This window comes from Vipera ursinii, assembly GCF_947247035.1.
Source record: "Vipera ursinii genome assembly, chromosome: 1".
In the NCBI taxonomy this organism is placed as follows: Eukaryota; Metazoa; Chordata; class Lepidosauria; order Squamata; family Viperidae; genus Vipera; species Vipera ursinii.
This window is the reverse complement of record NC_139512.1, coordinates 116,584,852-116,607,044: the sequence shown is the minus strand read 5'-3', so window position 1 is coordinate 116,607,044 and position 22,193 is coordinate 116,584,852. Positions and strand designations below refer to the sequence as shown.

Below are 22,193 nucleotides of genomic sequence, written 5' to 3'. Positions count from 1 at the left end.
CCCAACCCTCCACTAACCCTTCCAGAGTTGTGCATATTGGTAAGTGCCTTCATATTGGTTGTTATGGACAGTTGATTCTCAGAGAGAGAGAGAGAGAAAAAATCACCCTTCAGTGTGTTCCCTTCTGGCCGCTGCTAGAAGGCCAGAGCACAACAGCATCTCACCCCACCCTGCCTTATGCAGCACTTGTAGGAGAAACCAGGAATGTCCCAAGTGTTAATGCCAAAGATGCTCAAAGCCATTACCGCTGATGGGAGCCTCCTGCACTGCCAGCCCTCCACGCTATTGACTGTTTCTTGCATTAGCCTAGTCCCAGCAGCACACAATGGCTCTTTAAATACAATTAGTGCTGTTGCTAATGGAAGGCAGTAGAGTTAAGACCCTTGGCCCAAGGCAGAGGCAGATACAGCTACTACACAACTGCCTTGAGGGAAATTACTGGCTCAGGTCAAGAGAGGTGGGGGTAGGGGAAGTCTTTCCCTGCATTTGCTGCTGCAGGAACCTTGGCTACTTTTTCTTTCTCCTCCTTGCGGCTCTCCAGATTGAAAGACACCCGCTCATCGGCCTGGCTGTTACCTTGGATTATATTACAACAAAACCCCATCTATATTCACTTTATTTTTATTAGTTCAGTTAGCCATGATAAAACAGAAATGCAGAGAACATTTAAAAAAACAGAAAGGGAAAGATGAAACGCCAACTGAACTTGACTCTGGAGACCATATAGTGTCCAAGCTTCCAGCTCTATGCCATTCAGCTTGCCATCTGAAAGCATACAGTACGCCTACAACACCAGGGAGGCAGAAAACAAGAGATTTGCTGGCTTTTCCAATTCTCTTTAGGCGGCCTCCTTTCTCCCTCAAAAGGTAGTAATTGGCTGTGACTAATTACTGTGGTATTGGAAAGGGAACAAGCTGAGGCGGCCAGTGAAACAAGAAAGGTATCCCTGTGCCTTGCCAGGTCTTCAGCCGATCGGCCTGGATGAAAACGTCCAGTCAGTCTCCCCTCGGCAGTATAGCTACCATACCATCTGCAGGAGGGCTAGGGGGAACCAGGGTGATGGCTTGAGTATTCCTGGCTAATCAGAGCCAGAGGCAGACTCTGCTGAACTAGGTGGTGTGCTGGCTATCTCCTCCTCATCAGAGTCCTGGAAGAGAACAAGCGTGGTTAGGAATATGGAAGACATACAGGATCAGATGCATGTTTTACAGGTTCTAAATTAAAAGAAATCATATCCAAAAAAGGGAAGCCGGCATTTCCTGCCCCCGTCCTATTTTAATGCACTTGCACTGGGGTTGGCAGAGAATGACAGATGGTGACAACTGGGGGGAGATGAGGTTTGGACATCTCATCTCATCCAGTCTGATGGTGTTCAGCATGTGAAGTAGGGATGTATTCCACACATACTTTCAGCCCTGGGGAGTCCAAGAACAGGGCCACTCCACACACCAAATTAGCTTTAAAGAGTAAGTGTTCTGAAGCCAATAAATCCTAAGTAAACAAATATTCACTGCTAAATGCAACTGCAATGCATTGCTCCAGATCAACAGAGCAATCGGATTAATTCTGAGCGTGACAATCTACAGCTTTTAGGATGATTATATAGGTTTTTCTGCAGCAAGCCCAAGCGTTAAAAAAAGAACCTGCATAAAATTGGACAATGCCTTTTTCCATTTTTTTTTAGTTTACAGCCAACATAAAGCAATAGCAACAATACTTAGTCTTATATACTCTGTCAGTGTTTACAGCCCCCTCTAAGCGGTTTACAGAGTCAGCATGTTGCCCCTAACAATCTGGGTCCTTGTTTTACCAACCTCGGAAGGATGGAAGGCTGAGTCAACCGTGAGCCAGTCAGGATCGGACTGCTGACAGTGGGCAGAGTTAGTCTGCAATACTGCATTCTAACCACTATACCACCATGGCTCAGCACCCACTTCCACTGTATTTTAAAACTCACCTCTTTCTTATCTTCACCTGAGGAACTTTCATCGCTGGACACAAATTCCTTGCTCTTGAAGCTCTCAGAGCCTAACTGTTTAGGAGGAGTCTTGCTAGCAGATTTTACAGGTGTCGCTATCTTCTTCTCTGTTCTGCCTTTTCCTGGTTTATCTGGCTTTTTCTTTTTGGCTTTTTCTCTGCACACATACAAACACAGACACGTTTCTGAAGTAGCAGAGTCCTTTTGTTTTAGGAGTTTTAGGGGTTGAGGAAAAGACTCTTGTATAACTGCTCACCTCTTAGAACTGTCCACTTTGCCCCCTTCACTGTAGTCCTTCATGGCTTTCTCATAATCCCTCTTGGCCTCTTCCGCTTTGCGCTCCCATTCCTACAAGGCAAACAGCCAGTTCTACACTTCTTGTTCCAAGCTGCATAATCCCTCCTCCCCATTCACACATACGTGTTAATGCATATAATATTCCTACTGACTCCTGAGTGTACCCTCTCCAAATGTCATAGAAACAGAAAGCTACATTTCAAAATCCCAACTTCTTTAAATCAATAGTGTTTTCACCTTAGGCTGATTTGCTGTGGTTTTGAAGGTGGTCAGTTTTAGACTCAAAAACCCATATGAGATTTAGTGCTCCTGTGGGAACGCCTAATGATCAGGATAGGATTGCTGTGTCCTAGAACAGAGGTAGGCAACCTCGGCTCTTTTATGACTCATGGACTTCAACTCCCAGAATTCCTGAGTCAGCACTGACTCAGGAATTCTGGGAGTTGAAGTCCATGAGTCATAAAAGAGCCGAGGTTGCCTACCCCTGACCTAGAAAGTAAGGATATGCAAGATGTTCTGAAGCAAAAGATTCCAATCTTGGAACCGACTATAGTCTGATCTTACCAGTAATGGACTATCACAAATTAAAACACTCAAATGTATCTGGGGAGGTAGGCAAAGCAGATTAGGGAGTTGAAGCACTGTGATCTTGAAATGGTTGTTTTATCTCTAGTGAATAGCAGAATGGGACAAAAGTAGCAGCCCTACTAAAGCCAGCACAGACTCTCATTGGGTTCAGGGAGCTATTTCTCCAAATCCCCGGCCATCCCAATGTAGATAACTGTTTATTCATTTGATTTAAATCGTGCCTTAAATTTAGGCGTTCAGGGAAGTGGACAAAAGCACTTTCCCCCTTCAATTTCTCCCCAGATCAACTTTGACATAGTCTGGAGTGAGAGGGTAAATTGGCCTAAAGTCATCCAATGAGCTTCTGGGCAGAAAGCACTCAAGAACTGGATCTCTTCGAGTTTAGTATGCTGTGTTTGCAAAGCATTCCCTCTCCCACTATGTTTAAAGTCCTCATCAACTGTAACCATTTCAGGAATGTCTATCATGTCTCACAGTACTCCTGTGAGAATCCCTAATGACAAGAATAGGATTACTTTACCCTAGAAAGTTAGTCATTTGGGATTTATTACAACACAACACCTTTTCAGAAAACAACACAAAACTTTCACGGTCACTGTCGCTGTCCATCCCCATAAAATGGGATTCTGGCCAGCACCGTCTCTCGACTCACCTCTTTCTTCTCTTTTGACATTCCCTTCCACAGTTCCCCAGCTTTCTTAGACACATCAGTGACACTCATGCCAGGGCAGTCTGATCTGATCTTGTCACGATTAGCATTGAGCCAGAGCATATACGCAGATAAAGGCCTCTTTGGGGCATTGGGGTCTTTCCCTTTTTTACCCTAGGAGGGGGAATACAAGAGAAGAGAATCGGGAGAAAAGCACAAAGACGTGTAATAAGGACAAGCCTTCTCCCCAGTCTACCCTACAGATATTGTGAAAGGTGTTTCCCTTCTACGTGACTCTTCAGGCCTCTGCTTTTAAATCAATGGGGACGGCCAACTTGTTTCCGATTGTACTCCAGCAGACCCGTGCTTTGTGAGCTCCTTCACGGTCAAGACTCTCCTCCACTGAATGGAGACAGCCTTCCCACAACCACGGGAGGGCGGACATTACTGAGACACTGGACACGCTGGGGATTTTCAGTACTTGCAATGCGTGGTCTCAAGAGAGGCTCTCCATTGGCAAAATGATTGTCAGCGAAAGTGGTCAATCACAAAACAACCATTTAGAAATATCATTTATAAATAAATATAAATATTTATAAATTTATAAATAACATTTTTAAGGTGACCCCAAACATTTTTAACAGCTTAATTCATGCTCTAGGGCTGGGACCTACAACCTTGACAACTTTAAGACTTGTGGACTTCAGCTCCCAGAATTCCTCAGCCAGCTATACTGGCTGAGGAATTCTGGGAGCTGAAGTCCACAAGTCTTAAAGTTGTCAAGGTTGCAGGTCCCTGCTCTAGGGGATCCTGCGCTGAATAGGGAGTTGCACTACTAGATGACCTCAATGGTTGCTTCTGATTCTATAATCCTGAAGTCTTTCTCGGTGCATAGAATCCACTTCTTTATGCCATCTAAAATTTTGACTACGATACTGAAGCCTCAAGGGAATTTATTTCAAAGGTTAATCTCCACATAAAAAAGGCCTATACTAAGTTCATTTTTACATTAAGTCAGATATAATTTGTGGAACGGATTTCAATTTGAGAGCATTTTTCTTCATTTAGTTAGTCTTGTTGATAGTGTCCATTCTCTGGAGTCACAAGAGGGGAGTTACTCAATTAAGTCATATGTGAAGGTCCTCTAACACTCCCACCCCCACCAAGCCCCACAAGCCCCAAATTAAGACAGAGGTCAGCTACTCTGAATAAGACCGAGTCTCTAGTGATCTCTGAGCAATAGAAAAGAATGCTCAGCAGGATGCAAGATTGGTTCTAATTAGAGTGAATGCAATCATTATCATGCCGGACAGACACCAAAGCACGTTAAGTGGAGCTCAGTTTTCACCTCAGACTGTTTCTTGCGGGGCTTCCGTTCTTTAACAATTTTGGCTTTTTTGGCAGGTTTCTTCTTCTCATCACTATCCCCTTCATTACTAGAAGAACTAGCAGAGGCATTGCTATCAAACCTGTCTCAAGAAAAAGTCAAGAGGGGGTGGGTTAACCATGATTAGCAAAATAAGTGTGCAGGTATGTAGGTATATTCACAAGTCTGAACAACTTCCTTATCCTAATCTACGATTCCTGACATTTCACACTGCAGTATCAGGATGTTAAAAACAAATCTTGCAAAGAATTCGATACAATCAATCTAGAAGAAATCAGATGCTAGAAGTTTACATTTCTACAAACTGTTTCTTACACATACACATAGTGGCAAACTGCACATGGCCCTTTACAGAAATATTTTTTTTATGAAGCACTTAAGTGCAGGTTTCATTATATGAAAGAATCTTCAGGAAAAATGACTTTGAGACTTACTCGTCTATTTCTGCAAGTTTTTCTTTCTTTTCAGAAACACATAAGAAACCTTAATACCGTGTTTCCCTGAAAGTAAGACCTACCCCCAAAATAAGCCCTAGTGTGATTTTGGGGAATGGGCCTAATATAACTCCTGCCCCCAAAATAAGCCCATGGGGGGGTGGGGGGCAAGGTGCACGCCTAAAAATCAAACTAGGGTGGGGGCGGGAGGTGGAGCTGTCCCACAGCTGCTTACCGTTGCAGCCAGGCCTCTCTTGCCGGCCCACTTCTTCTGCAGCGTCCCATGGCCTGCATTTTGCCGTCAGAGGCCTTTCAGAAAGGCCTCTGAGGGTGAAATGCAGGCTGGAGCTCCATTCTCAGCTGCAGAGGCACTTCCTTTGGCCACAGAAGAAGTGAGCTGGCTGGGCAGGGCTGTCGCTGCCACCGCCACAAGGCGAGACCGTGGAAAAGATACCCCCCCAAAAATAAGACCTGGTGCCTCTTTGGGAGGGAAAAAAAATAAGACCGGGTCTTATTTTCGTGGAAACAAGGGTAAGTAAGCAAAGCCACTCATAAATAGGCAGATTGTCTTTCCTGACATCACTTCCTCCAATAAATTATCCAACAGCTTCAAGGAAAGCATCCAAATTTTTGATGCTCATGATTTTCCTGAAAATATAACTTTTACTATACCCTATGACTCTGTTGTAAATGCGATTTATCTTCCAGAGGAGATTACCTCCACATTTATCCTCCAATTACACAGTTGACTTAAAACTGCAGTTCTGAAAGCTGGCTAAGGCATTTATTAAATAAATTCCAACTCCAATCTTAGCTTATTCCTATAACATTTAGGAATTATAGTATTTCTACAGTCAAATTCAAATGTTCTCCCCTTTCAATATATTTTTGTAGTCATTCTTAGCACAGATATTTCATATTTTCCTCTTGGAAATATTTTAATCTTAACATTTTCCTGTTTCTGCATTCTTAGGTTATCTCAATAATTTTGTAAGAAAAAAGCAAACAGTTTAGACTTGCAAATATTTTGGATTACAATTTCCCAGACACCTAGACTTGGGGATTAATGTTCAGAGGTTATGAATATAAGTTTGGAGTGCATCAGGTTGCATATTTTGATTCTAACCTGGTCATAGTGACCTCATGTTCACTGCAAGGAAAAGCAACACCAGCCCTTCTAAAAGTAGTTATTTTGTGACATCTGTAGCCTGCCTATTATTCAGGAGCTCAAGATGAGATATGAATCTAACATCACTATATAATACTATTATTACTTACACAATACTGAAGTGTACCACAATTTCATTCATATAACACAGACATTAAACAAGAGTATCTCCAGTTATCTCTTTTTTTTTAAACTTACTCTTCTGCCACATCTTCCTCCTCCTCTACAGGATTGAATGACTCATCTGGGGGAGGGAAAAAGAACATTCTTATTTCTAATCCAAAGAAATTAACAGGACATGAAAGGTGTTTGGACCCATGTAGAAGAAGAGACGAAAAGAGCCCAACTGCAAGGGAAAGCAATTTGGAGAAATCAGGCCAGCCATTGAACGAAAGCTCACCTGTCTCCTCTCCGGAGTCCTCACTGCTGTCATTTGCGTGTTCCTCACGAATCTTGCCCTCCTCTTTCATCCGCTCCAGGTAGGCATCGTGGGTGTCTTCATCAGAACCGTCATATTCATCGTAGGTCACATTCTTCATGCCCTAGGAAATACACACAACGGGCTCCATGGATGCTAGCACAAGGGTTTCACTTGCCACAAGCAGGTAAAATTTCTTCAGTCGTTATTTTTTTTGTTTTTAAACACCTGAAGCATGCAGAGATTCTACACCTGTAGTTTCCCCCCCATGCTCCTAGGCACTCAAACCGCAGAGAAAAAGCTTCTGGTACATAAATTCCGCAGATGCCTCAACAACCAGTTACATGCTGCTTCCCAGAATCTGCTTGAAACACCCTCTCCCTCCCCAGGGGAAGGGAGGAATCATGCTGGTGACTTTACGGTGGATTAGGTAGAAGCCACTCCAGGAGCAAAGCAGGCTACTGCCCCATCCTTGTGGTTCATGCAAGGTTATATACTATGGTGATTAGAAATGTTCACCACAGCCATGCAGAGGAGACCTGAACCAAGAGGAGGAAGAGGAGGGGATAATCGCACAGACCTTTTTCTTCTACAAGGAGAGAACAGAAATTGAGAAGGAAGAAAGCTCTGGAGAGAAAGAGAAACCCCCATCCCACCCCAAGCAGATCAGGAACAGGACCAGACAGCAATTGCCTTTCCTTGTTCTCTCTTGCCCACCCCCTGAAACAAGTACCTCCTTCAGTCCCCGATTCTTGATGTTCAATTTCTTGGCATTCACAAAGTCAAAGAGTTTGCCGTATTCTTCCCTGCAGGGAATAGAAATCACAGGAAGTACGATCTAGGATAGGACCAATACTCACCTTCTGCCTAGAAGCAGAAGCAGATCAAACAGGAAGTACAATTTTTTTTGTTGCTACTACAGAGAATTGAGGGTGGGAAAAGAAGTGTGGGGGGGTTGGTAGTGGAGGAGGAGGAGGAGAAAAAGGAGCAAAGCAAGATGAGGATCAAACGGGGGGGAAAAACACCATTTGAAATCATGGGTCACTGTAGCAGACAAGCAATATGAACAGAATTTTTGAATCGCAAAGGTTCTGTTAGTATCCTCTGAAAGGGGAGACCATACTTTGCAAAGCATGAACGCTGCTGGACTGCATCCGCTTACCTCTCTATGCTGCTGAAAGTATACTGTGTCCCTTGTTTAGTTTCTATCTCAAAGTCAAAGGAACGTGTTGTGGTGGTCCCACGAGCAAAATTGACGAAAGCAATCTCATCAAAGCGGATGTGAACAGGTGGCTTGTGCACATAGATGAAGCCACGTTCCAAAGGGTACAAGAGTCCTGAGCTAGCCTTGTAAGAACACGTGATGCACTGGGCTCCGGAATGTCTAGCGAAGGAAAAGAGACATCAATATAAATTTCGTTGAACCGGATGACGGCAGCTATTTAAAAAAACACAGAGGCAGCTTATCAAATTAGAAAGCCCAACTATCCTATCTTCGTCCACCACCATCTGGCTTAACCGTAGTAATGAAGAGGAAAAGATTCTTAGTAGAGATTCAGTGTAGTTACTACTGTGTCATTCATTATTTATTTATTTATTTTATTATTTAAATCCCATTTATATCCCGCCCTTCTCCAAAGACTCAGGGCGGCTTACAATTTAAAGCACAAATCAATCTGCTTAGCAATTGATTATACCTATCGCCCAGATCTCACTCCCTTTCCAAACACTCAAAGCTGGTTACTCACAGTTCCATCTGTTCCTACAATCTACATTCCTTACCCCTGAAAGTTGCCTGGTACAGTTATCTTGCGGTTCACGAGGGCTTTCATGACGCGACTGACCATCTCATACAGAGAGCCGGACATATTTTTGGTGAGCCGTCCTTCGAAGCGTTTCTCAACTTCATCCCTTTAAGTAGAGAGAATGCGAAATTAAGACAGAGGCAGACTCCCCATGCAATACTAGGACACTGGACATCAAGGAGTCCAGGAGCTGACAGCAGTAAGAGAGAATAGATGGAGACGTGCCCAGTTCTAAAACAGCTGACTGTGCTGCTCTCACATAAATGACATTAGTTTATGTAAATGGCCAATATTCACAATTACCTTACACACGTGTACATTAATAGATGAACAAACGCAAGACTAAATACAAAGACATTTAGGTGGCTTGACTATGGTTTCAACCATCTGTGATCCCAGTCAGTGTGACTTATTTAACTATCCGAGGCCAAAGTAACAATGGCTTCTTGGGATGTATGAATGTTGAGCACATGAGGGTACTTACTCATTCATGTTGAGGGTCAAGGAGATATCCTCATCCTTTGAGAACAGTAGAATAAGGAAGTGATAGCGAGTTTGGCCTTGCTTGATAGGAGGGTCTAAGCTGATCTGGAACAAAACAGAGACAGGATTGGTCTTATCTCCCAGCATGATAAAAAGAGAATAATATACAAACTGGGGGAAAAAACTGCCTTTCTTTCCACTCCTACTATTGCCCCAAAATACAAAAGAGATGCGAGTCCTACCAGCTAAACGTTATGTTGAAAATAGGTAAGTTCTTTTTATTTCTATAATAACCAAGAAGATGGACATCTGCCTGGAATAATTAGAAACTGTTAAAACTAGGAAAAAGAGGCTATTTCTGGGTTCTTCCTTCCACCAGGAAGGGATATAAAAGATGAATAATTTTACTTTGGGGTTTAAATTAGATATACAGAATTTAAGCAGCTAGTTTCACTCCCCAAAAAAACCAAAGGTTTTTTTTTGCATGAAACCTATTCTGAGAAGCAATCACAGCAATTACTTCTCGTAGGAAATATTTTGACAATGATTCCAAAATTCCTCACCACAAAGAACATCTGGCGCTGATCTTTATGGGGAAGCAAGAAAAGTCGCAGAACAGTCGTATATGGGATTTTGTAATCGAACGTTTTGCCATGGAGATGCAGGAAGGTAGGATAGATACGGATATCATAGCGTCCACGAGGAGTCAAACACTGCAGTTCTCGGAAGATGCAGATAGCATCTCCAGTAGCCTGGATGACATCGGCCTTTGATAACACATTCTGGGCAAATGCCTGCAACAGCAAGGAGAGTTTCATGAACGAGTGTTTCTCCCTCCACTCTGTCACCTCAACCTCAAGTTCAACTTACCTCCACAGGATCCACTCCATCCTCCTGAGTGGGTGGTACATAGAAGCGGACCTCCATGAGGGATACCTCAGCATCGTCATTCTGATGGAACTCCAGAGTCACCTCATTCTTGCCAGTAGTGCACTGGGACACGTTACTGAGGGGGATTTCAAAAACCGGTTGCTCCCCAATGTCAAAAGAGAGAAGTTGCCCTTGCAGAAAAAAAAAAAGGTTTTCAACTCACCAAAGTACATTACCTTATTTCTCACATCCTGCTAAGCCATAAAGTGCTTAGCACGTCGGCTTTGGTTTTAACTGCTTAATTGCAAAATGCTTGGTGATCTGCATACAGGTTTATACAGAAGGGGTGGGCAACCTTCTGACTGTTAGAAACCTCAATTAACATGGAACAGCAAAGCTACACCAAGCAGGAAAGTGATATAAAATGGATAGGACATTACCTAGACTGAAATATTCAGTGTTCTCCTACAGTTTTGTTGGAGGGAGGAGAGGCGAATGGTAATTTTGCTTTTTAAAAGCCTATTTTACGGCATAATCTGCCTCAAAAACAATGCCTCCAGTAGTTAGCATAAAAGATTGTAAGTTTGGGGCAGCTGCTGCAAACAAAGACTGAAAGTTAATTGTCCTGGTCTATAAGGTTTCAATTTTGGAGTTATGACTTAGCATTATGCACTATGAAAACTTAGCCAAATGTTCCTTGTTTAATAACTGATGATTACATTAGTCTTATATGTATGTTCAAGTACTACCTCATAGCCAACAACCAATCCTTCCTCCAAGCAAACACCTTTATTATTTTCAATTAGCTACAGTAGTGGCCAAAATTATAGAAACCTTTTGGGAAAAGTGTACATTTGAAGCTTGATGGCTAATAACACCACTTGTTTTTGGAGTAGTACCATAAAACTATATATCAGTGGAAAGATAACTTAATCAAGAATGTAATGCAAAAGTTTGTTCAATTATCTGTATTCTATGAAAAGCTATAGCTTCATAAAGGTTATTGCATTACGTTCTTGATTAAATTATCTTTCCACTGATATATAATTTTATGGTACTACTCCAAAATAAAGCGGTGTTATTAGCCATCAAACCTCAAATGTACGCTTTTCCCAAAAGGTTTCCACAATTTTGGCCACTACTGTATGTCTCCTTGAATTGTATCCAACTACCCATTTCCATGGAGTTATAATGTAAAACTCACCTCCAAATTTGACTGTCCCCCAGTTCCAACCCTTTACACATAGATCTTTCTCAGCAAGCTCTAAATGAAAATGTGTTTTGAAGAAATCTGAAAGTTTGTCGAACTCCTAAGAATGAAAACAGCCAATTTACACACCAGCAAGCTAAAGACATGTACAACAACAGTAGTTTGAACCTACTCCCTTTTTTCACCCAAAGAAATTTACATTATATCTCAGATATGAAATCATATAGTACAGGCCCTAAAGTATATAATATTAAGAAACATTACGTGGATATTGAGCAAAAAAAAAAAACCAACAAAAAAAACCTACACTTTCTTTGATTTAAACTGGGCTACTGGCAATTTGCAGGGATATAACTGTGAAATTTTCCTGGCTTGATAGAGAAGTGGTTTGCTATTCGTTCTTTCTGGATTTTTTTTTTTAAAATCTCCTCACTGAATGAATCCAAAAGATAGATAGATAGATAGATAGACAGACAGATAGATAGATAGATGAGTTTTAGAATGTCTAAGTTGTCTCCCACATTCAATAATGTGTTTTTAACTTTTGTATCTTGGTTTTTTAATCACCCTGTAAACCGCCCTGAGTCCTCCGGGAAAGGGCGGTATATAAATGTAATAAAATAAATAAATAAATAAATAAATAATAAAACAGGGCCAACTCCGTTAAGCTAGTCAAGATTTGCTAGGTGCTATCACCAGCTGATGCCAGTATCTCCCCTCACAGTTAAATAGGAAACAAGCACTGCTCCTACAAGCAGTATTATAAGATCCAAGGTTGAAAAACACACTGATGTAGTCCGATTAGATATCCAGCTGCAAAGTCTCTTGCTGTAGTGAACACTCCAGCAGTTTTTAAAATATCTTCAACTGCCTATCTGATTAAAGCTCTGCATTCTTCTCTAATGCATCATGTTCAAAGATGAATCTGCATCAAAAGGGTCTTACCGTCTCTCGGAACCCATCATACTTGTAGACGTGGCCACTTTTAGTCAGGAGTTTGAGGCCGTGGCCCAATGCTACTCGCCTCCACACACCCTCTGCCAATTCGGAGGCCTGGATGTTGTCAACTTTCCCAGTTTTGCTGTTCTTAAAAATCACACCTTGACGGCTTAGCCGCAGACGGCCATCATTCTAGTGCAGAACGGAAAATGTTAGAAAATAACCGTGAATGGCAGCTGAAAACAAAGGATGGCACCTAAATTTTCACACAAAGGGAAACCACATTTCCATTTAAAGGAAGAATAAACTATTTTCTCATCTAAATTAAAAAATAGGTCCTAAGTAACTTCATTCTTTCAAAAGCCTCTAAGAGCCTCTTTAAAATTTAGACTCACTGGCAGCAAGCATACATCCATATAGGTAAGCAATTGAGGGAATATGAACACAAAAGGCAAAAACCTAATTCTCCGGAGAAGTTCGTAACATTGAGAAAGGTGAAAAGAGAGGGAAGAGGACAACCAACAGGAAGGTGGATGGTTTCAGTTACAATGCCAACAATGAGTGTGACACAGAAAGACCTGAACCCAACACCACATAATTTATCAATCAAGTTACAGAAATTCCTTCTAATGTTGTGTCCAAATAATTAAGAGGCAGCAGACTACATTTTATATATACAGATATTCCTCAACTTAGAACCATTCATTTAGTGATCATGCAAAGTTACACCACTGAAAAAAGTGACTTATAACCATTTTTCACACGACTGTTGCAACATCCCCATCACGGGGGATGGCCACACGATCAAAATTCGGATATTTGGCAACTAGGTCATACCAATGACACTTATGCAGTGTCCCAGGGTCATGTGATCATCTCCTGCAACCTTCTGACAAGCCAAGTCAATGGGGAAGCCAGATTCACTTAACAGCCACGTTACTAGCTTAGAACTGCAGTGATTCAGTTAACTGTGGCAAGAAAGATCAGAAAATGGGACAAAAATAATTTCCAACTGTCTCACTTAGCAACCGAAATTTGGTCGTAAATCAAGGACTACCTGTATGCTAGTTCCCACCTAGATTGGCCCTTATGAATTCAGTACCATTGACAACTAAGTTATAGACAGTGGCTGTCTTGTCAATTAGAATATGTAACTGTTTTTGCAGAGCAAAATAAATGTTCTCCCAGACTTAATACAGTGTACCATTGTTCAAAAAAGGAACCTAGCAATAAAACACAATTGTTCCCTGTTTGATATCTGGGACACATTCATTGTGTCTATACTACTATTTGAAGATTATTTTTCTCAAGATATTATGCACATCAATAATATGTTTATCCAATTAAAACTATCTCCCATGCCTCATACAATTTAAAGTTGTATCTGTAAAGCCATGTGGTTAGCCTTCCTTTCATATACATGAAAAAATAAGTTTTGAACAAACAATTCAGGGCAATGGAGAACATATATTATCAATGACAAGTGTCACAAATTTATTAGAATTAAAAACTAATATTAACATACACAGGAAGAGAGAACTATTCCTAGAAATCAAGCTAATACCAAAACAGTGGCACTGAGACACAGAATACAGGTAGTCCTTGACTTATGACCACAATTGAGCAAAATATTTCTGTTGCTAAGCGAGACATTTAAGTGAGTTTTGCTCCATTTTACAAACTTTATTGCCACAATGTTAAGTGAATCACTGCAATTGCTAAGTTAGTAACATGGCTGGTAAGTGAAATTGGGTTCCCCATTAACTTTCCTTGTCGGAAAATCACAAAAGGTGATCATATGACCCTGGACACTGCAACCATCATAAATATGAGTCAGCTGCCAAGCATCTGAATTTTGATTACATGACCATGAGAATGCTGCATCAGTTGTATGTGTGGAAAATGATCATGTGTCACTTTTTTCAGTGCTGTTGTAACTTCAAATGCTCTCTAAATGAACTGTTGTAAGTCGAGGACTTCCTGTACTACTATATAACACAAATCATTCAGTAATTTTTAGAAGTTTGGACTATTTATTTTTAAATTAAGCTAAGCTAAGTTAAACTGGTTCCCTGTGCATTTTTACAGTGATAATATCCAGATATACCATTATTCTACCCAGCTAGACACTAAATGGCATTAACATTAAATAATTAAGAAGGCCTTAAGATAAATGTGATTATCATCAGCAAATTCAAGATAAATTTTAGTAATTAAGCTACTGTAGCATCATGGATTTCACAATGCCTAAATCTAAATTCTTTGGAGACAAGATCTGTTCTCCGACAGAAAATGGTATGTTATCTACAAACCTAATCTTTACCTAGGTATATAAATGTTTCTCATCTAACACAGTTTACATGCCCTATCTCCATATGAACAATATCTATCCATTCAGAAATGTGATTAAATCACTCACCATAGATCCCTTCACCTCTTGATATATTTCATTGAACTCCAAAGTATCTGCCATGTTGACAGCTCCCTGCCCACTACGGCAGGGGCTGGTGTGAGATCACTGAAGTATACCGTTTAGAAGGTGTTTTGCAAGGAATCACACAGGACATCAAGCAGAAGTCTTAGGGACTGGCATATTCTCTAGCCTGAGAGAAGCCAAGGAAGCCCTGAGAGACCAAGAACACCGGATCCCTTCTTTCAGAAATCTGGAAAGCAAATAGATACATACAAGCATTTACTTCCAAAATAAAAGCAAGTTTCCCTCTACCTTTGCGAACTGAGCACTCTCTTCAGCTCAAGCCTGCTTTCAAGGCAGTATCCCAAAGTCAACATGGAATCTTTACTAAGTTGTCCCAGTGGGAGCCCATAAACCAGGGGTCTTCAAACTTGGCCCTTTTATGACTTGTGGACTTCAACTCCCAGAATTCCTTAGCCAGGCATGCTGGCTGAGGAATTCTGGGAGTTGAAGTCCACAAGTCATAAAAGGGCCAAGTTTGAAGACCCCTGCCCTAAACAATTTACCGGCCTTCCGAGGCAATCCTTACGGCCCTTGCCAGTTCCGAAGTGAGTCAGGCAAACTTATGTAGAGCTACGGATAGCCCTGTTGCCCCACTCAGGAATGGCAGCTTCCCCGCCCACCCACCCCCCAAAAGAGTGGATGGGCGCCAGCTAGGTGAGACGGATGTCAGAGATCGCTGCTCTACACAGCCGGCCAGCGCAGAGACGAAGATACAAAAGGCCGCCTCCACCACAACATCGGCCATCGGTCGCCAGCGAGTTCATGCCCACCCGGGTTACAACCTCCACAACTGCCGGCCCGAGCCCCGCATCGCTCACCCTTCTCTTGCCAGTTTCCCGCCTGCGCAACACGAGACCCAAGCGACCCCTTCAGCTGCCACCGGAAACTAACCTCACTTCCGCCTTCCGAAGCTACAGTACAGACCGAGGCTTCGAGCGGGCGTTTCTTCCTGCGTGCTAAACTTCCTTCCGATCAAAAAGGACGGTTGCTCTACACCACGTTCCTCTATGAATGCGGAACAATTCCGCTCTAGTCCTTCGTATCTCTATGGTTAAAGTGTTGGAAGGAGGTCGGGTTTTGATTAAAAGCGCCCGAAACAGCGGTGGGGCATTTCTGGGGGGAATGTTAACTTTTGCTTTCCTACAATGTGAAGCCCTGGTGATGAGAGGTGTCGCTGTTTTCTATAGGCACCGTGGAAAGTGTATCTTGCCCTTTCTCCTCTAACTTTTATGGGGAGGACCGCAGCCTCCCGTCCTAGGCTCAAAATCATTGTTAAATTGAAAGCGTGTTCCTGGTTTCTCTGGCTTGGAGAGTTGGATGGGTGATTTGCCCGCAGGCTATGGGCTACTGAAACAATTTTTTGCCTAAAAGAAGTTAACAGGCAAATAAGTAATACTGCGAAAATGAATATGTAAGCCATCAAGCTGTTCCTTTTCAGGGCAAGCCACATTACGCAGGGTGTTCAAAAGGAATAAGAAATAGCTGAAGAACTTAAAAAGCTTAAGAAAATAAAGCAGAGGTGGATATAGTCTGCATCAACATCTTTTGCTGTAGCTCTTCATTACAAGTCAAGCATGCTGCCATCACACCCATACATCGCTACTTGCGATGCTTGTTTTGTATTTCAATGTCTTGTTTCTCATTTTCAGGATTTCATTAACTCCATCCATCTATAACTTTCTTGTCAGTCTTCTATTTCTTACTCCCCCTTCCCCTTACCTTTATCTATTTTTCTGTCAGTTATGATTCAGTCTCTCTCTATGGCTAAACTACTTGAAGATATTTCTTCTTTACTCTGGCGCTCACTTTCGCATTCAATTTATCTTCCTCAGCTATTTCTTCATTCATCCTTGACCCACTCTTCATAAGTACCCATTCCACTGCATTCAATTTTTCTTTTTCTCTTGCCGTGCCAGCTGCTTTCACTTCTACAAACAAAGTGAGCAGAGGCACAGACATTTTTACTTCTTTAAGAAAAAATTATTCAGAATAGACCGTATACTTTACTTTTTACCAAGATTTACACATCTTAGAATCTCTACACTCAGTTTTCCATTTTTAGAAAACATTCAACCAAGGTATTCAAATTCAAGCATTTGTTCAAGACTTTTTGCCATTTATGTAACACTTGCAATCAGTCTTGGTCTTGTTAAATGCAACTTAAATACTAAAGATGAGATGTGTATGTACATATACATGTATATACTGGTAATTGATTTGTTAATTTTCAGCTTCAAAGTCCTTGTTGCATCAGACAGTCTGTTTAAGTAGTTTGCTACTACCACTTAGTTTCAGCCAACAGTAGAAAATTGCCTGCATACAAAGGTGCAATTTACATCTCCAACCAACACACTTTTAACATCATTAGAGTATATATCCATTAGTACATTAAACAAGCTAGCAGACATCACACGTTCTTGTCTTATTCCCCCTTCAGAATAGATCCATTCTGAAGTATCCCGTTTATTCTCATGCATTATATATTTCCAACATACGCTGCTCTTATCACATTCAGCTAACCTTCAATTTTGGCAAAACATTCTATAATTCAAGTCTTTATTATACTTTTTCCCTAAAGAAACAATTATTCATCATATCTATCACTATTGGTATTATCTTTGCTTTCATTTGCCACAGCCATTCTACATGCATTTGCATGCATTTGGTGACTTTCTACAGGTTTTTTTTTTTTTTGCTTCTAGTCTGCTTTCTTTACCTACTGTAACATCCACTATCCAGACTTTTTTTGTCTTTTTTATCAACAGTCTGGGGTCTGTGGCAGATGCTTGTCTGTTTGAATTCTCATGTCACAGAGCACTTTAGCTTCATTTTCGATATTTCGTGGTCCCACCAGTTCTTGCTTGCAGTCAAATGGTACTTCCTGCTGATATTCCAATGCATAATTATTGTCAGGGCTTTTTTCCTCATAGAACGCTCAGAACGGAGTTCCGGCACCTTTTTTGGATGGAACCTTGTAGGGTAGGCAAGGTGGTTTGTATGACATGTGTGAGTTCCGGCACCTTTTTCTTTTGCAAAAAAAGCACTGGTTATTGTTAATTTATCGTACTATTGTTTCTAGTCAGTTTGGGCAATTTTCTTGCAGCAGCTAACTAGGTGATCCATTGTTTCTTCCACTTCTTTGCAGAGGTGGCATTTGCTTTCTGTTACTGTCTTTTCAGTTCCGACTTTGTATGCATTTGTTCTTAAGGCCTAAGCCAGAATGTGCAGCCAGAATGAGCCCCTCTGTCTTTTTCTTCAGCTTTTCTGCTCTTAGCCATTGTGAGGTCTTGCATTATCTGCTTGGCCTGCCGTTTTTTTAATTTATTGAAAATAAAATATATTTTATTGTATATTACTGTGTAAATATATATGTGTAATATATGTTATATTACATATGTTAGGGGACGCGGTGGCTCAGTGGTTTAGGACGCTGAGCTTGTCGATCAGAAGGTCGGCAGTTTGGTGGGTCGAATCCCGAGTGCCACGTAGCAGAGTGAGCGCCTGTTACTCGTCCCAGCTTCTGCCAACCTAGCAGTTCAAAAGCACATAAAAATGCAAGCAGAAAAATAGGGACCACTACGGTGGGAAGGTAATAGCGTTCCGTGCGCCTTTGGCGTCTAGTCATGCCGGCCACATGACCATGGAGACGTCCTCGGACAAGCACTGGCTCTTCGGCTTTGAAACAGAGATGAGCACCGGCCCCTAGAGTCGGAAACGACTAGCACGCATGTGCGGGGGGACCTTTACCTTTACCTTAATATATGTTATTAATATTACTATGGTTAGTTGCATAGTCAACCAGATGTTAAAACTGGATTTGTCCTTTTATTCAGAACTGTCACAGCATTTATTACTTACTTTTTATCCATTTTTTCTTGGACACTAACATGCTTCATCCCAAATTATTTCACCATTTTTAATGTTAATTCTACAGAATTGATTTTAGTACAGACGCCCTGTTTAGTCCTCATTTTCAAAACAATTTTAAAATTCCATCAAAATCACCTTATAATTTCTCTGCCTCTTTGAATTTGAATTTTTTGTCTTGTTCTCTGGCTGCCACCATTGCTCCAACTAGTAATTTTGTTAACAAAAATAATTTCATGTAACGTCTAAAGGAAATTGATCGCGAAGACATCTTTCAAGAATTTATATTGGAGATGAGAATATGTTCAGCATAATTAGAAAATATCTGGGTCCATTAGCTTTTTAAAATCAGTAGTTTATTGATTTTACTGGTGGTCTGAAAAGAGCAATTACTTAAGCAGATCTATTTATTCATTTATTTAATGTATGCCCACATAAAACATTTCATGTTTAAGGTTCCACCAGGTTACATTCACAGCCAGTTACAGTTAGGATAATTTCTCCCTATCCAAATAATTTCTCCCTACCCAAATCCCCACAGCCTCCAGACAGTGAGACAAAACTTCAGCAGCCTCACCTAGCCAGTTTAGGGGTCAAAAGATACAACTGGATACCATCAACATACTATGATACCAAATCACAAACCAGTGAATAGTGGTTGATGTTGAATAGGACAGGTGACTGTCGATCATCTCCCTCAAAGGAGGGCCTTAGGGAGCAACTTCTCCATTGCGAGAAAAGGAAGAAGAGAACCACATAAAACAATGCCCCCACCATCTTTTGACCCTCCATGCTAACAAACATTTGTACACATTTACTGCACTTCCTGGCAGTGTTCAGAAGACAAGCTTATTCCAAAGATTCTTGCCTTCCCTGATGGGTCTTCAACTCTTTACCAAGGGTCCACAGTGTGATTTCTTTTGTTTTGCCTTATTGTATTATTGTAAGCTTTATTTATTTATTTAATTAGTTTTATATACCACCCTATTCCCGAAGGACTCAGGGCGGTTTACAGGGCAAAGTTTAAAAACAATATAAAAGTTAAAATAGAAATAGAATTAAAATAAATTAAACTAATTACTAGCCCAACAAATTAAAACAAAGTTTAAAACTTAAAACCCCTCAGTCCAGGCCGGATAGATCAAAGAGCCAGGTTTTCAGGTCCAGACAAAACGAACGAAGGTCGGGGGTGGTCCGGAATTCCACAGGTAGGTCATTCCATAGGGCAGGCGCACCCACAGAGAACGCCCTCCCTCTGGGGATCACCCGCCGGCACTCCGTGACCGGCGGCACCCTAAGGAGGCCCTCCCTATGGGAGCGCACAGGACAATGGGAAGTTGATGCTTATAATATTGTATGCTTTGTGATTGGACAAACTATACCAAACTCAGTGTGGTTTATTTAATAACTCAAGGTCAACTAAACCACAAATTGGGTCTCATCCATGGAGCTCAGGGGCTGTGCTTTCCTCCCATCCCCATGAGGAAGCCTGAAAGAAGGGGGGCTTCATATTGAATTGGCAAGTGGGTCTGTGCTGGCACTAAGTCCAAAATTTTTCACACATGCCTAGCCCTTTTAATGCACGGCTTCTTCAAAATACAATTGCATATAAAGTCATTTGGGGAATTTTTATTTTTCCTAGACTCAATCTTTGTCTGAACTTGCAACAAAAAATGCATTGTTTGTTTTCTTTCCGCATATACTATCTTTTATTTGTCCCTGGGGCAGTAATTCTCAAGCTGACAAAAGAGATCTGGAGCATAAATGTTTTACCAGCTTAAAGTAACTTTCCAGAGGGGAGATTCACTGCAGTTATTCTTCATGGAATTGCTCTCCACTTCCTTCTGTTAGATCAGGGTAAAAATATATTATAGAGGAACTACCACTGCTTAATTTTTGCTCACTCTAACAGTAAATCTCAACTGCAATAGATAAATAATTGCTGAGCTGTGAAAACATTGGGAAATACTTCTCCCGAGTGACAATATGTGAAAAAAATAATATTACCTTTAATCATTCGGATTGGATTTTTGTTGATTATTAAAGAGGCGAGGTTGTTCTTTAAATTTGATTTAAAATGTTTGGTTTAAAACACTTTTCCCTCACGTTTTTCCTTAGGTTTAAAAAGTCATTCCTATAACAACATAAAAGAGTGATAGTGCCACTGGTTCACCCACTATTTGTTCTTCAATCTTGTGGTGTCTCATTTGTTGATAGTCACAAATGTTTAATTTACATCCAATATTAAAGCAAAAGGAGCTGATCAATGTTGTTGTTAGTTGCAAAGTCGTGTCCAACCCATCGCGACCCCATGGACAACGTTCCTCCAGGCCTTTCTGTCCTCTACCATCTTCTGGAGTCCATTTAAGCTCACGCCTAGTGCTTCAGTGACTCCATCCAGCCACCTCATTCTCTGTCGTCCCCTTCTTCTTTTGCCCTTAATCTTTCCCAGCATTAGGCTCTTCTCCAGGGAGTCCTTCCTTCTCATTAGGTGGCCAAAGTATTTAAGTTTCAGCTTCAGGATCTGGCCTTCTAAAGAGCAGCCAGGGTTGATCTCCTCTAGGACTGTCCGGTTTGATCGCCTTGCAGTCCAAGGGACTCGCAGGAGTCTTCTCCAGCAAGTCTTACTAACAAGTCTTCTCAAGCTCATTCTTGTATAGCTCTTTTGTGTAATTTTGCCACCTCTTCTTAATCTCTTCTGCCTCTGTTAGGTCCCTGCCATTTTGGTCATTTATCATGTCCATTTTTGCATGAAACGTTCCTTTCATCTCTCCAATTTTCTTGACTAGAGATCTCTAGTCCTCCCTATTCTATTGTTTTCTTCTATTTCTTTGCATTGTTCATTTAAGAAGGCATTCTTATCTCTTCTAGCTATTCTCTGGAATTCTGCATTCAATTGGGTGTGTCTTTCTTCTTCTCCCTTACCTTTCACTTCCCTCCTGTTCTCAGCTATTTGCAAAGCTTCCTCAGACAGCCATTTTGCTTTCTTGCATTTCTTTTTCATTGTGATGGTTTTAGTTGCTACTTCTTTTACAATGTTGCGAACCTCCATCCATAGTTCTTCAGGCACTCTGTCTATCAGATCTAATTCCTTAAATGTATTTGTCACCTCTACTGTATATTCGTTAGGGCTATGATTTAGTTCATACCTAAGTGGCCTAGTGCTTTTCCCTACTTTCTTCAGTTTAAGCCTAAATTTTGCGAGAAGCTCGTAATCTGAGCCACAGTCAGCTCCTGGTCTTGTTTTTACTGACTGTATAGAGCTTCTCCATCTTTGGCTGCAGAGCACATAGTCAATCTGATTTCTGTGTTGACCATCTGGTGATGTCCATGTGTAGAGCCGTCTCTTGGGTTGTTGGAAAAGAGTGTTTGCTATGACCATCGTATTCTCTTGACAAAATTCTATCAGCCTGTGCCCTGCTTCATTTTGTACTCCAAGGCCAAACTTGCCTGTTATTCCGGTTATCTTTTGGCTTCCTACTTTAGCATTCCAATTTCCCATGATGATAAGGACATCATTTTTTGGTGTTAGTTCTATAAGGTGCTGTTAGGCTTCATAGAACCGGTCAATTTCATCCTCTTCAGCACCGGTGGTTGGGGCATAGACTTGGACTACTGTGATAT

The 22,193-nt window shown here is 41.2% G+C and overlaps 1 protein-coding gene across 1 annotated transcript; it reads right to left on the bottom strand.

Moving 5' to 3' along the window:
* Positions 1-605: 605 nt before the first annotated feature.
* SSRP1 (structure specific recognition protein 1) lies at positions 606-15,603 on the bottom strand. The gene is made up of 17 exons (XM_083348699.1): positions 15,521-15,603; positions 14,646-14,889; positions 12,233-12,418; positions 11,282-11,387; positions 10,078-10,268; positions 9,771-10,001; positions 9,209-9,312; positions 8,702-8,830; positions 8,082-8,303; positions 7,653-7,725; positions 6,902-7,043; positions 6,700-6,745; positions 4,861-4,981; positions 3,516-3,686; positions 2,235-2,326; positions 1,958-2,135; positions 606-1,147 (listed from the first exon to the last, which is right to left on the bottom strand). The coding sequence occupies exons 2-17, from the start codon at positions 14,697-14,699 to the stop codon at positions 1,079-1,081; spliced, it is 2,115 nt and encodes a 704-aa protein (XP_083204825.1). The 5' UTR covers positions 14,700-14,889; positions 15,521-15,603; the 3' UTR covers positions 606-1,078.
* Positions 15,604-22,193: the final 6,590 nt, after the last annotated feature.